This window comes from Pteropus medius, unplaced genomic scaffold, assembly GCF_902729225.1.
Source record: "Pteropus medius unplaced genomic scaffold, Ma_sr-lr_union100, whole genome shotgun sequence".
Classification (NCBI taxonomy): domain Eukaryota; kingdom Metazoa; phylum Chordata; class Mammalia; order Chiroptera; family Pteropodidae; genus Pteropus; species Pteropus medius.
This window is the reverse complement of record NW_024350926.1, coordinates 5,675,478-5,688,935: the sequence shown is the minus strand read 5'-3', so window position 1 is coordinate 5,688,935 and position 13,458 is coordinate 5,675,478. Positions and strand designations below refer to the sequence as shown.

Sequence of the window (13,458 nt, the reverse complement as noted above, 5' to 3'; positions counted from 1 at the left end):
TACATAAGCCACTTAACAATTCTGTGCAACAGTATTTTAATCTCTATAATGGGAACAAAAGTAAACCAGCCATGAACCAACAGCACAACCATAGGAAAACCACTTAAACTTTAAAAATATGTGTTCTTTAGAAGGATTCTGACTACATGAGGCTGTCACCTGAGCACAGTTAATCTGATACAGGACGCGTCTAGTACCGAGGCCTTTCTGCACTCGTAAGGGCTATAAGGATAACCGAAAATAAACTCATGAAACGTCTGTGTCCTTTTAGGCTGAAGGATCTGACTTCTCTTGTGGAAAAACAGCACGAGCTTATTAAACTCATCATTCAGAAGATGGAAATCATTTCGGAGACAGAGGATGAAGATAATCATAGTTCTTTTCAAGACAGGTATAAAAAAGAGCAGTTAGAACAAAGGAATAGCAGATGGAATTCTGTGCTGAAGGCAGTAAAGGCAAAAACTCAGTACCCTTAGCAGTAGCCACCTAAAGCAGCAGTTTCTTGTGTATATATTTCTTGTATATTAAACACAAATATAGAAATACACACACTAGGTCTAGTTTCCAATTTGGAAAGAGTAAAAAGTAGAAGTCTGATTGCATTTCACTACATGTAAAGCCATGGTTCCTGCAATCCTTTGTAAGAGTAAACTATCTCTCTCTATTCGTTTTTTATGCCAGTCACTCTGTATTGGGAATATCCCAATATGTTCAAGCTGATATGTTCAAGTTGGACTTTACCTCTCATTATTTGATTGGTAGAAAGTAATTTGCTAGAATACACATTTTCAATGATAAGGAGTAATAAATGAAACTGGTATGCTAGAATACAAATGTCAGTACTGGATTACTGCTTGGTAATTGTGTTAACATGCAATGCATTAAACAGGTGAGACTTAGATTGGGTTCTACTGTTTCGCATGCCTTGTTTGTGCTGGACGATCCTGCGGGTGGAAGGAACCCTGTGTACTCTGTTCCGACCATGACAAATGCCCTTCTTGCTGCTCCCAGCACACCTCATGTCACTTCGAGCTGAGGCTTGAATTAACAGACCTTATGATATGCGTGAATTTTACTATAAATAGCAAGTGTTGGGTCTGTATTTTTTGTTTGTCAATGATCATAATAAATGTAAAGCCTATATGGTCAGCCCAGTGATTATTGCTTGAGCCATTCTTTGTATTTAGTTTTTTGAGATTTGCAAAAATGTATCTATCGCACGTGCCTTTTCTTCTTTTGATGTCCAGTACAAAGATCACATGCCTCATCATGGATCTTTTCAAGGTGCTTCCCCTCGTTTATTTTTTTCCCTTTTATCCCGATTCTTGTGTTAACTCCCTCATCGCCTCCATGAGATATACACTCTTAACAACTCTCTTTGGCCACGTATGTCTTCTCTTAGGTTGAACAGTGTTGGTTTGGGTGTGTTTTTATTTATATAGGTGTTATTATGCTACGGTTCTTATTCTCTTATCTCTTTCTACTGGACCTTATGTCTACAAGATATGACGGTGCTACCATCTGTCCATCTAGTTCAGAGTGTCTAACAGCTGCTCGCTAGCATGTGCGCGCCCCTCATTGGATTCATCTCGTCTTCAGAGAGCGACATGTTGGTGGCCTCTGCCTCCTGCTACCACACATTCTCAAACATACACTCATACAAACAGACAGAGTGCTGAATGACAATATGCGATATGAGAAAACCAGACAGTTTTTCATTTGCGGTCTAGTTTGGTTCCAAAATTTCTCAGATACAACTTATGTACTTGATATAACCTCACTGTCTTATCAGATTGTGAGTAACCTTTTACAAGTTGTAAAAACTCAAATAGGCAAATTCCTTCTTTTAATATGACTAAAAGAGATGGACACTGTATGCCTAGATAGTTCTTTCACTGGTCGGATATATCTGATTTCAAGTGATGGTGATTTATAAGAAGATGGTGTAAATAAAACATCTGAAGACTAGATATAAATATTAGTACATAGAAGAATTTCCCAGGTTTTCTTTCTATCTGCTAAATGTTTTTAGGCCATAGATTTATTTTAAAGGCTGATTCTTAAGGTGATGAGATTTAAAAGGCAGCCTGGAAATGAGTTGCATCCTTCCAAAATAAATAATAATTGGCTACGGTGGGAGCAGATTTTTTTCTTAATCTATCAAAAGTACATCTAAGAAACATTTAACTTTAAAAACCACTTGGTCAGCTCACGCAGTGCATGCAGGCCCAGGGTCTGAGAGGGGCCAGTAGCCCCGGATCCCAGGTGCCGAGCCTGCCATGGGACCCCACAGAGTGGCACCTACTTGCTGCAAGGTCCGAAGTGCCATTAAGGGGAAATTGCAAAAATCAGGAGCTGGAAAACCTCCTGGCGACATTACAGAAATGGGGTCTAACAAGCGGAATCAGAGCCAAATGACAGAGGACCACTGTCACAGTTCTGTTCACTAAGTGGCTTCATGATGAGTAAACTTCGCTCTGTTACAACTGAACCCTCGGGTCTGAAGTCTCTGATCTCAACATCTTGGACACTAACATGCCTTCGAGCAAGAGCAGTTTCAACATCTGAAAAGGGGTTTCACCGCCCCTTCCAAACAAGCTTCTAAGTCCAGTTTTGAAGCAACACTGAAGCTCAGGAATTGGTTACAGCAACAACCAAGTCTTCTGCAGCCCCACAGAAAGTTGTTCTCAGGATGCAGATTTCTCATCGAGACCTGCTTCAGGTGTGGGCCGGGGACGAAGCAGGACCCCAGGTTTAAGTCTTCACCTGAGGACTTCCACAACATACGGAAAATACGGGAGGGAAAAATCAAGTGGCTTAACCAAGGCAATTGTCTTCCTGCCTACAAATCGACTCAGCAACAACAAAACCCCCAGAGAAAACAGTAATTAGCTGCAGAATTTAAGTTCATAGGGATATATGATATGTCCACATTCCAAAAAAGAATTCTAAGAACTATTTACTAGTGAATATATTGAGAATTACTACTGAAGATAATTTTTGAAATGTAGAGTTTGACGTTAGTTACACAAATCAGATGGGCAAATGGAAAATTAGGACCCTACATTTGGGCTGTTGTGTTAATATACAGTTTTATGCGTATAATTTAAAGTTTTTACAAAGATAAGAAGTATCGGATGCTTTTGAATTAAAGAAGAGATGCATCACTGATAAAAATAAAATAACAACTTAGTCACTAAGCAGCTATCATAACCTTCAAAGAAGATTTAAGGCAACACAAACAAAAATACACCGACTTAACCTTACCACGTAAATATTCTAAAAAGTCAGCTCTAGACAGCGGCTTCAACTCTGCACTGCTAATGACACTTGTGACCCACAGAATTCCCAGCTGCATTTGGCCTGTCTGCATTGCACTTTTAAAACGAGTTAGTAAAAGGCAAACTCTCTGTTCTTCTGGTGCCGTGTGTATATATTTTAGCTATTTCAGGATATAAGGTAATGGGGGGAAAAGCACCTTTTGTTTCATTTTTCACCATAATGAGGAAGACCATTTAGCACATGTGACAATTCCACTAGATAAGAGCAATAAAGCACAGGCTGAATCATGAAAGGAATGTTCCTAAGGTTCTATTGGGCATTGGATAGCTGCACTATGATATCTTAAAACATTTTTAACTGATCATGCCTGAGCCGACACTTGGGAACAAGAGACACCTTGAATGCTTACTCATCGATAAAAGTTCCAGGAGATCGAGAATGCTGGAGCATGGATGTGTAAGACACAGGACACAGATGTTCATGGGAAAATGACTAACTCATTCATACCTTTCCACTGTGTGCATTTCAAAGACCAAGCCAGCGCTATGTAATTGTAGGTTATACCTTCAGTAACAATCAGTGACGGCTCTGACAACTATAAAAGAAGTCAAACTGTCCGCATTTCGTAGCCAAGGGTGGTGAACGGGGCATGGAAAACATGGTAAACGTACTAAATCACTCATTTTCCCTAGCAAGAAGTCAATTTTATTCAAATCAAAGTTAAAGATACTGTTTCATAGCTGGCATTTGAAAATTAGAAATATAGGTTAGATAATTTCATTGAAAAATTATAACCACAAATATAATTTTAAAAGAATACATTACTTATCATACATTAAAAAAAGAAAAACAAGTAATATAAAAAAAAAGTTTTAAATAAAGGAAAAACATCGAGACCCACAAATCCAAAAATATAAACAAGACTACACAGATAAAGCGAAACCTATAAATCTTGACAACACATATAAACATCAGTAAAAAGGCAAAATACTCCCCGTTTGCGTTAAGAAATTTAATTACCAGAGAATAATCTAAAACTAGCATTACCAAAAAGAAATCGAAAAATGTAAACAGCAAGAGTGACAAAATACACTTAACACAAAGAACTCAAGGGAAAAATTATGAAATTTAGCAAAAAATATTGCTTTATACTGATAAAGGTTTTGATCTATTAGGAAGTCATGAGTTATTAACCTTTTTGTTTCAAATAAGTTATCAAAATACGTCAAAGCTATAATTGGTAGAAATGAACCATCGGTAGAAATATTGTGGGAGAATCTTATCACGCCTCCATTAGGCTAACCCCAGCTCTAGATTTATGAATTGTGTGACCCCCAAAGGTCATTAAAACACAGTTGCCAAGCAACCGAGAGAGAAGAGTCCGCTAGGCCAAGGTGGTCAGCAGAGAGCAGCAGCTGCCACGGTAGCACAAATGCCAGAATTAGGGCCCCAGACTAGAACTGGACCTGGTCAGAGAGATAGGTCTGTAGGAGATGGGAGAGTGTGTGGGCCTCTAATTATCTGGTTATATTTTGTAGTGCTGTCTCCTCACCTGACCCAGTTTAACCTCTTTTTATCCCAGTTCACTTCCCCCCTTCTAATTTCTGACATTAATATCCCTTTTTGAATAATAAAGAGTTTTAAAAAATTTCATGACCCATGCAACTTGAGTTTGTGGGGTAAAGAGAGATAATAGTACCTAATCTGAACCGATACTGGGCCTGGCTTTCTTCCCCTCATACCTGAGTTATAATGATAAAAATTAAGCTCCTTTAGTCCACATGCCACGTGAGGGGCCATTTAACCATCCCTGTGTCCCTTCCCCAGTGAATCCACCATCAAACCTTCAGCCGCATGACACCTGCCCCGGAAGCTATTCACATTTCGCATCCTCTCTCTGCTCCCTCCAAAGTTTGCTCTTCACATGGCTTTGTCCCACATTCTCCCGTCCCCTCTAAACGCACTCTCGTTTCAACAGCTGGTCCTCACAGTGAGGAGGATACGCTTCGCTGGTGTCCTTTGCTCCTTCTCCGGGGTGTCAAATACTTCTTCTTGACTCACTTGTGTCTTGGTGCCTTGCTATTCAAAGTGTGGCAGCACGAGCGTCCCCTGAGAGCTTGTTAGAAATGCAGAATCTCAGACCCCATCTGAGATGCACTGAAGCAGAATCTGCATTTTCACAAGATCGTCTGGTGATTCATATGCACATTATAGTCTGAGAAGCAGAGCTCTAGTGATGGGTTCACCCTGTTACCACTGAATACGCCTATGGTACAAAGCTATGCTACAATACGGGAAACGGGGCAGACTCCAACAGCCCACCCCAGGTTCCCAGTGCACGCTGGCTCCCTGAGGCTCTCGTAACACTTGCAGTGAACAAAATAACCGTGGGACTTGGTGGCTCTTTCAGACACCACCCCCAAACTTTAGGGTAGCCGAACCAACTTTTGAAAAAACAGCCAATGGCTTGTTCGTCCTCCAGAAGTAGCTATTGAGGGTGAACCTTAGGTAAATGGCAGAAAGAACTTTGCTCGGTCTGGTCTTTGAAGTGGCACAAATATCCACAAGGGTTTGTAAGGGGTGAAGGGTTTGTGGGGGGATGGAGAAGGCAGTGGGGGAGGGCCAGGGCCTAGTATGGGGACAACTAGCATAGTGATGTCTGGCTGGGTGACAACATCGCCCTGAACTTAGGGGCTTAACCAAACACACACACTCACACACACAGGCGCATGCACACACACACACACACGCAGCACACACACTCACACACACACACAGACACACACACACTCTCTGTGGACGAGGAGTCCAGCACACCCCAGCTAGTGCTCCTGCCATGGGGGATGCGGTCGGCTGAGGCAGGATCTGAGCTCAGCCGGGGGGTGTGGCGGGTTCATTTGGATCGAGGGCCTGACTTCCGCTCTGTCTGCTGGTCTCCCTCGGTGCTGGGCCACGTGGGCCTCTCCAGATAGCAGCTCACAGCACGGGGGCTTGTTCCCCAGGGCGAGGGGCTGGGATAGAGACAGAGACTGAGAGAGAACCCGGGTCAGAGTGAGCAAGAGGTCAGGCACCGACTTTGCACAACCCAATCTTGGAAATGACATCGGATCACTTTGCCAACTCCTATGGAGTCACTAAGGCAGTCTGCACTCACTGAAGGTCATGTCCGCCAGGAGGTGGTGACTGCGGGGAGACCCTGAGGGGAGAAGTGGAAGGGCGCCACCCCCCGGCTTTATGCCTTCCCCAGAATCACGGAGTGGACAGAATGCACACCTAGGCGTGAACCCAGCTCTGTCTCCTCAAAGCTGTAAGGGACTCCAGGAAGTGAAGTCACTTCCTTGACCATACACCCCAACAGAACGTGAAACCTGGTAACCAGGCATGTGCCTCTAGGGACAGCCCCAAGGTGTTCAGCCGGAGACGCTCGGGAGCAAAAGGTGTCAGCCCGCTGCCTCCCAACCGGGCTCTCGTTGCAGGAAGCCCCGCAGCGGGAACATTTCCACATGTCGCAGATATTGGTTCAAGCCTCGTCTCTGACGTCTCTGGCCATTTTACAGAAGGTACCCTAAGTTAATGCCAGGCAGCCTGGGTCAGGTCCACCCAGAGGCCACCTCTGCGAGCGCTCCCTGGGCAGCCCCCATTTCCTCCTCTTGTGGTGGGGAGGGTGACATGAAGGGGGAGACCCAGGCATGAACAGGGTGGTGGGCAGTGGATGGCCTGGTGGTTCTGTCACCGTCACCCTCCAGGACAAGGCTGGCAGGGTGGGGAAGGGCCGCCTCAGGGCCTCTTATCTGTCCTGGGAATCCAGGGCCCTCAGGCCATCACGCCTCTTCCTTCAGCAGTGGAGGACTGAGCAGACCGTGGCCAGTGAGTGTCTGGGGTGGAGAGAGTCACAAGTGTCTGAAAACCAGCAAACACAGGCCTCTGCTGCCTTCCGCCTGGCAGCTGGGACCTGTCTTCACAGAGCTCCACACGGGAGACTGGGCAGGAGCTGAGCCTTGGGGTTCTCAGCTGCACCTCCCTGCAGGAGGCCGCGTGCCTACATCACCGACGGTCCAGAGTGGGCTCCGGGCAAGTGCAGGCACAGAGCTGATCCGACATCCAGGACCTCGTCTGGCCAACAGGGAAGCTGGATGCTGCCCTGCTGCTCCCCCGGGCTCAGTCCGTCCTGGAGTCCTGCCTTAAAGGAATGTGAGTCCCCAGCTCCTCCCCCACCTGCTCCCACTGCCCAGCCCCAGCCTCGGCCAGATGCAAAGTCGCTATCCACATATTGGCAGGAGAATCAGAAAAGAGACTTTTATACCATTTCACCTCATGCTCAGTCAAGAACATCTTTGTATTTTTCTACAGACTTTCCTGTTTCAATGCCCTTCCCTAGGTGTCCACAATGGCCTACGACGATCCTTCCACGGCTTCTCCCAGTCTTACACAGCATTGCCATAAGCAGGGATGCTTTTACCCCGAAAGGCATGGGGCTCATGGTACTATGTCTGTTGCTCTGTAATTTGCTTCTCCGAGAAACACACCCTTGTGGCCCCTCCAAGGTCAGGAACTGGGGCCTCAGCTGGGCTGCATGACATCCTCGAAGGTGGCCCGGTCCCCAGGGTGACCCAGCCCTTCACCGCGAGGCGACCCGCACGTGGTCCCTTCTGCTGCCGTTGCAAAGGTGCCACCCTGAACATCCCATGCGTCCTGACATCCTGATCCCGCCCACCCCAGGGAAAACTTCTTCTCGCTTTGGCCTGGGATGTTCGTCAGAAATCACACGGAGGACACTGTCAATACAGCCAGGTGCCGTCAACCCTCAGCTAACAAAATAACCTAAAATACTAATACGTTTAATCGCTCCCCACGTCAAACTCTACTTTCGATGCCAAAAAGTGTTTTTCTTCTGCAAACTCTCGTGCCCTACCTGTTGCCACCACCAGTCACCGAAAGCTTGGGAGTTCATTCTGAGTTCTATCCCCAACCCTCCTGGCGGTCCACGGTGCTGCCTCTGACTGTGCGTCTGTCCTTTGCCCCACCCCCGGGGAGAAATGCACTCACTACCTGTGGACAGAAATGAGACCTGCATGGAGAGGACTGTGCAGATGTGCCAGCTGGATAAGCTAGGAGGACACCTGGTGCTTGCCTTCTGGGCGGCAGCCTCGCCTTCGGTCCCTGTCTTCTGCGTACTTACAGAGCTTTGGCCACCACCTAGCAGGTGCTGGGACTACTACTTACAAGGCAAGCGCCCCGCGCCTCTGCAGCACGGTGATGATTTGGCGCTCTGCCAGCTCGAGTCTTCAGGTCACTGCATCTCTCTGAGTCTCGGCCAGCTCCTCTGACCCGCAGAGTGAACAGAGGACCAACCTCATGGAGTCACTGTAGGGACTCACGGAGTCCTCCCTGGGCGCCCAGCACCTATGGGAGGTCTGCTCCAGGGGCTGTGATTGTGCTCACTGGGCATTTTCCTCCTCCCCGTGACGACACCTCTGCCTTATCCCTCACTGCCCCTGTAGCCTTGCACTGGCCTGTTTTCTCATTTGAAAAGGAGATTTGAGATTCCATCCAGGGCCCTTGTCCTGGATGAAGCCAGAGCAGAAAGCCCGGGGGTGAGTCGCGGGGCCCCGGGCTCACTCAGATGTCTGTGATGGGGCCGGGGGGGGCTCACTCATTCAGCAAATACACTGGGAGCCACGCCAGGTGCAGGCGCTTTTCTAGGCACTGACCGTGGTCCAGTGCACAGAGCAGACAACAGCCCCGCCCTCCAAAGCTTCCATTCGAGTCGGGAGTGAGACAGTCACACGAGACTTGACGGCAGGTCGTGTTCCCAGGACAGGCGATGCGACCCCCTGCTGCCCTATTCTAGCTGTGGACACTTCCTTCTGTAGTCTGATGAAGACGGCGGACCTCGGTCCAGAACTGCGGGCTTTGGTTCAGAACTGGGAGTGGAGTCTGGGGCTGCAAACTGGCGGTGCTAGCAGAACCCTGCATCCTGCACATCATGGGAATTTTGCAAGAGGACAGAGGTCAGAGGGCTTCTAGAAAAGAGGAAAAGAGTCAAAGAGAGTGGTGGGTGAGGCTCTGGGCGCTGTGAGAGATCACCGGGAAGGTCAGTGGACAGCGCTCCTAAGAGAAGCCAGACCCATCACCTCCCTAGCCCAGCCCCGCCTCCATCCCCCCACCCTGGGGCCCAGGAGGTGTGGGGAGCATCCTGCTCACTGATCCAGTAGAACCTTGACAGTGGGTACCCAGCTGGTGCTCAGGGGACTCAATGAGAACTCAGAGGCTGACTAACCCTGGCCCCAGGGGAGATGAGTGCCAGTGGCCACGTGCCAGAAGATTGACACACGGTTCCTAGTGAACGAGGCAGCGCACAGGCACAGGAGCTACAGTTTGAGGTGTGAGGAGGGCCCTGGGCAGGGGGCGGAGTCCGCTTGTTTTCTCGTTGGTCAGATATTCATGGAGTACCTACTTTGTGCCAGTGAGTGCAGTGAACTGAACAGATACCATCCATCTCTGCCCTCGTGGAATTCACGTTCTAGTGGGGAGGGGACAGGAAGGCTGACAGGGGAGCGTGCCAGGCTTCCTGAAGAAGGGGACAAGCGGTCACACCATTGATCAGAGAGGCTCTCAGTTACAAAGGCTTTTTCTTGCCAGCCCCTCCTGGGTGACCAGGCTTGTCTTCGCCAGGACTGCAAGATGGAAGGTGGATAGGGGGTGAGACTGGCTTCTGGATGAGCAGGAACAGGCCCCCAGCCCCGACAGAGGTGCTCTGGGGGTGGAGGGCAGTGTGGAAGGAAATGCCAGACCTCAGATTCTGCTGTCTATCCACAGGGCTATCTCCTCCATCCTGGGCACCTGGGTACCTGGAGGATTTTTTCCAGCCCCTAGAATTTTCATGCCTAAAGCTACTATTGGCCTATACAGAGCTCAGCTTTGCAAGGTTGGACCTGGAGCCCAGGGCCAAGTTCCTTTCAAAGCTGAAGCATCTTGAGTCAGAGACGGAGGGTGAGGATGACTTGGGGTAGGCAAGGTGAGTATGTGATGAGGGGACAGGTCTAGGCCGCATAGAGGAGAGCTTCCAGAGGCTGGGGTAGGCCAGTAGCAATGAGTGGGCTCAGATCACTATGCCCACGGCCTGCAGTCTAGGGAGACTTCCCGGGGTGGGTTCTTGAACTGAGACTTCATTAATGGGTATGAGAGATTTTGTGCCTCTGGAAGGCACACAAAAGGAAGGCACAAATGGAAAGTATGTTTTCTTCTTGGAGACACAGGACCAGCTGCAGAACAAGATCAAGAACCACCTCAAGAGCTAACGCCAGCTCCAATTCCAGTGCATAGTACAGTTCCAGAACCACAGCAAGCTCAAGAGGTAAACAAAGCACGCGCACCATCTCCAATTTCAGAGCAAAAGCAGGCTCAAGCCGCAGCTCTTGTTCAAGCTCAAAAGCCAGAACAAGTACTCACGTCAGCTCCACATAGAGAGCCAGGGCGAGCTCAGGCAATAGCTCTCATCCACACTCAAAAATTAGAGCAAGCAACTCCACCAGCTTCAGCTGCAAAACCAGAGCAGGCTCAAGCCACAGCTTCTATTCAGGCTCAAGAGCCAGAAAAAGGACCTATATCAGCTTCAGGGAAAATTCAGGCCACGGCTCTCCCTCAAGGTCGAGAGCAAGAATGAACTCCTGTACCATCTGCGGCTTCAGAACAAGAGCGGGCTCAAGCTGGAGCTATCTCCCTAGCTTAAGAGCTAGAACGAGCTCATATGCCAACTTCAATTCCAGAGCCACAGCAGGCTGCATTCACAGCTCTCATTCAAGCCCGAGAGCTAGAACCACCACCTGCATCACTTCTAGCTGCAGAGGAAGAACAGGCTCAAGCCAGAGCTCTCGATCAAGTTCAAGAGCTCAAACAAACACATACGCCAGCTCCCATTCTGGAGCCAGAGCAAGCTGAAGGTGCAGCTTCCGGTCAAGCTCAATCACTGGCATCACCGCAGCAGCTAGCCCGAGCTCTTGCATTGTCTCTCCTGCCAGGTCCTGAGCTGAAGTTGTGTCTGCTGCCGCCCAGGGTCCTTTCTCCTCCCCTACGACTGCATTTGTAAAAATTTTTATTTTTATCATCTTGCATATAAAAGTTTACTATATTTTTCTTATATTAACTTAAATGTTACTTTAAATAAAATTTAATAAAATTTAATTTAAATTTAACTATATGATCCTTCAACGTGTATATTTAAGTGGCATTAAGGACATTCACCATTTTTTACAGCCATCACATCACGGTGCTATCCAGTTCCAGATTTCTTTCATCAAAGACAAACCCGGCACCTACTGGTCATCACTCCTCGCTTTCAGTCCCTGGCAATCACTGATCTCTTTCTGTCTCCATGGATGGACCTATTCTAGATTTTTTATGTAAGCGGAATCATACCATACGTGGCCTTTTGCGTCTGACTATGTAATGTATAAAGGGACTGATTGGGTTTTGGTAAAGATTATGTGTAAAAAAATGAAGCTGCAGTATAAATATTTTCATTACCTTGAAACAGGGACCACTTTTATAATTATGACATGAAAGCCAGAAACCACAAGGGAAATCATATCTCTGAGACACCTTTAAAATCTTTCTTTTCCTGGATAGGCAGTATTTCACTTTTTCTAATATACATCTTATAAAAAATATTTAAATCACATTAAATGTTTCCCTTTATTACCAATGTATTAAAAATAATAATGTTATGGGTTCTTAAGGTTGTGAACAAAGATAACTAATATTTATTTAGTAAAATGCTGTAAAATAATAGTACAATAATGTTTATTTAGTAAAATTGGCCATGATCATTGTGGCCAGGGTAGGAATAACTCTGATTGGCCAGCCCGGTTTGCATGTTGCCTCTATGGGGAGGGTGAGACCCTGTAATCAACTTCTGTCAGAACCAATGGGATGCCACGCAGGCACGGGCAGACTAGCAGAGAGGGAAGAAATAACATACACATATTTCTGTTTATCATGTCTCGTTTTTCACAGAGATAGGTAGGAAAAGGACTATAAATAAACTTATTTTACTTCAAGAGCAAATTTCCCTGTTTAACAGTCTTTCCTTAACGAGCATGAGTCACATTTCATTTCCTTTTGAGAAAAAAATACGTGTATTCTTAACAACTAGGGCAATATGTAGGAAAAGACAAAAGTCCTGGATAAGCTGAAGCCTGCCCCCAATTCTTGGAATACTCAAAAGGACTTTATGTAAAGTTATATTTTTAACTTTGAGATGGAGGGAGGGAGAGACCGGCTGCCTGGGGCTGAGTGCACGCGGCCGGCTGGCGGAGGACCGGAGAGAGACAGCAGGACTTCAGACAGTGTCCTCCGGTCTGCACTCCCGCCAGTCTCCACCGTGAAGCAGCCTGAAGGGAGCGCGATGGAAGCCACTTAATGAGGTCTTCCAGGCACGGTCCTCTGTCCTTTATGGAGGTCCCCGGGGATTGGGATAACAGCTGAAAGCCCCGGAGAGCAAGCACTTTTTTGTGTGTGTGTGTGTGCAAGCCAAATTATTTCGTTTTATGACAGTCTGTGTGTTAATATCTCTTTTTACTCAAGAATTTACTGTAGTTTATTTTTGGACATTTTATTCCTGTTTCGGCTGTGAGCCAGCTATTGAGTCAAGGGGTTTGGCTCACACTTAGGTCAGAATATTTAAATGATGAAGCGGAGCCCACCTAAGGCCAGTATGGTAGAGGGAGCTGTAAGTACTCTGACTGCAGATGTGGTACTGCAGGCTCCATCGTCCCCTCCTTTCCAGCTGGAAGTTTGGTGGGAGCGAGGGAGGGAGGAAAAGAGAGAGAGATTGAGAGAGAGAGCAAGAGCGAGCGAGGGAGAGAGAGAGAGAGAGAGAGATAGGGAGAGAGAGAATATAATATATGTGTGTGTGTGATTAAAGAAGCCTACCTCACCTCACTGTGAGTAAACAGCTTCCTCTGTCTATCGCATACGTGTTCACTCCCAGGGCTCGCTCTTCCCTTTTCCCCTAAGCTGTAGTGGAATTATTCAAACCACTGATTTGCTCACTGATTTCCTCTCTGCTCATCCCCTGAATTCAATAGCTGGCTGGTCCACGGCCACCAATCTGCTTAACTAAAAAAGAACTAGTTAGTAATTTTCTTCCTGATCTGATAACCTCAGGAATCAACA

General features: G+C 47.0%; 1 protein-coding gene and 1 long non-coding RNA gene across 4 annotated transcripts in view; one reads left to right on the top strand and one right to left on the bottom strand.

Annotated features, from left to right (window-relative positions):
- The window catches only part of TRPA1 (transient receptor potential cation channel subfamily A member 1), a 42,556-nt gene extending 42,064 nt beyond the window's left edge, over positions 1-492 (top strand). Inside the window, exon 27 of the mRNA XM_039841860.1 lies at positions 272-492. Within this exon, the coding sequence (XP_039697794.1) occupies positions 272-476 (205 nt within the window). The 3' untranslated portion in view covers positions 477-492. The remainder of the gene's footprint in view (positions 1-271) is intronic.
- The window catches only part of LOC120585485 (uncharacterized), a 124,515-nt gene that overhangs the window by 6,215 nt on the left and 104,842 nt on the right, over positions 1-13,458 (bottom strand). The gene's annotated exons all lie outside the window — the stretch shown is intronic.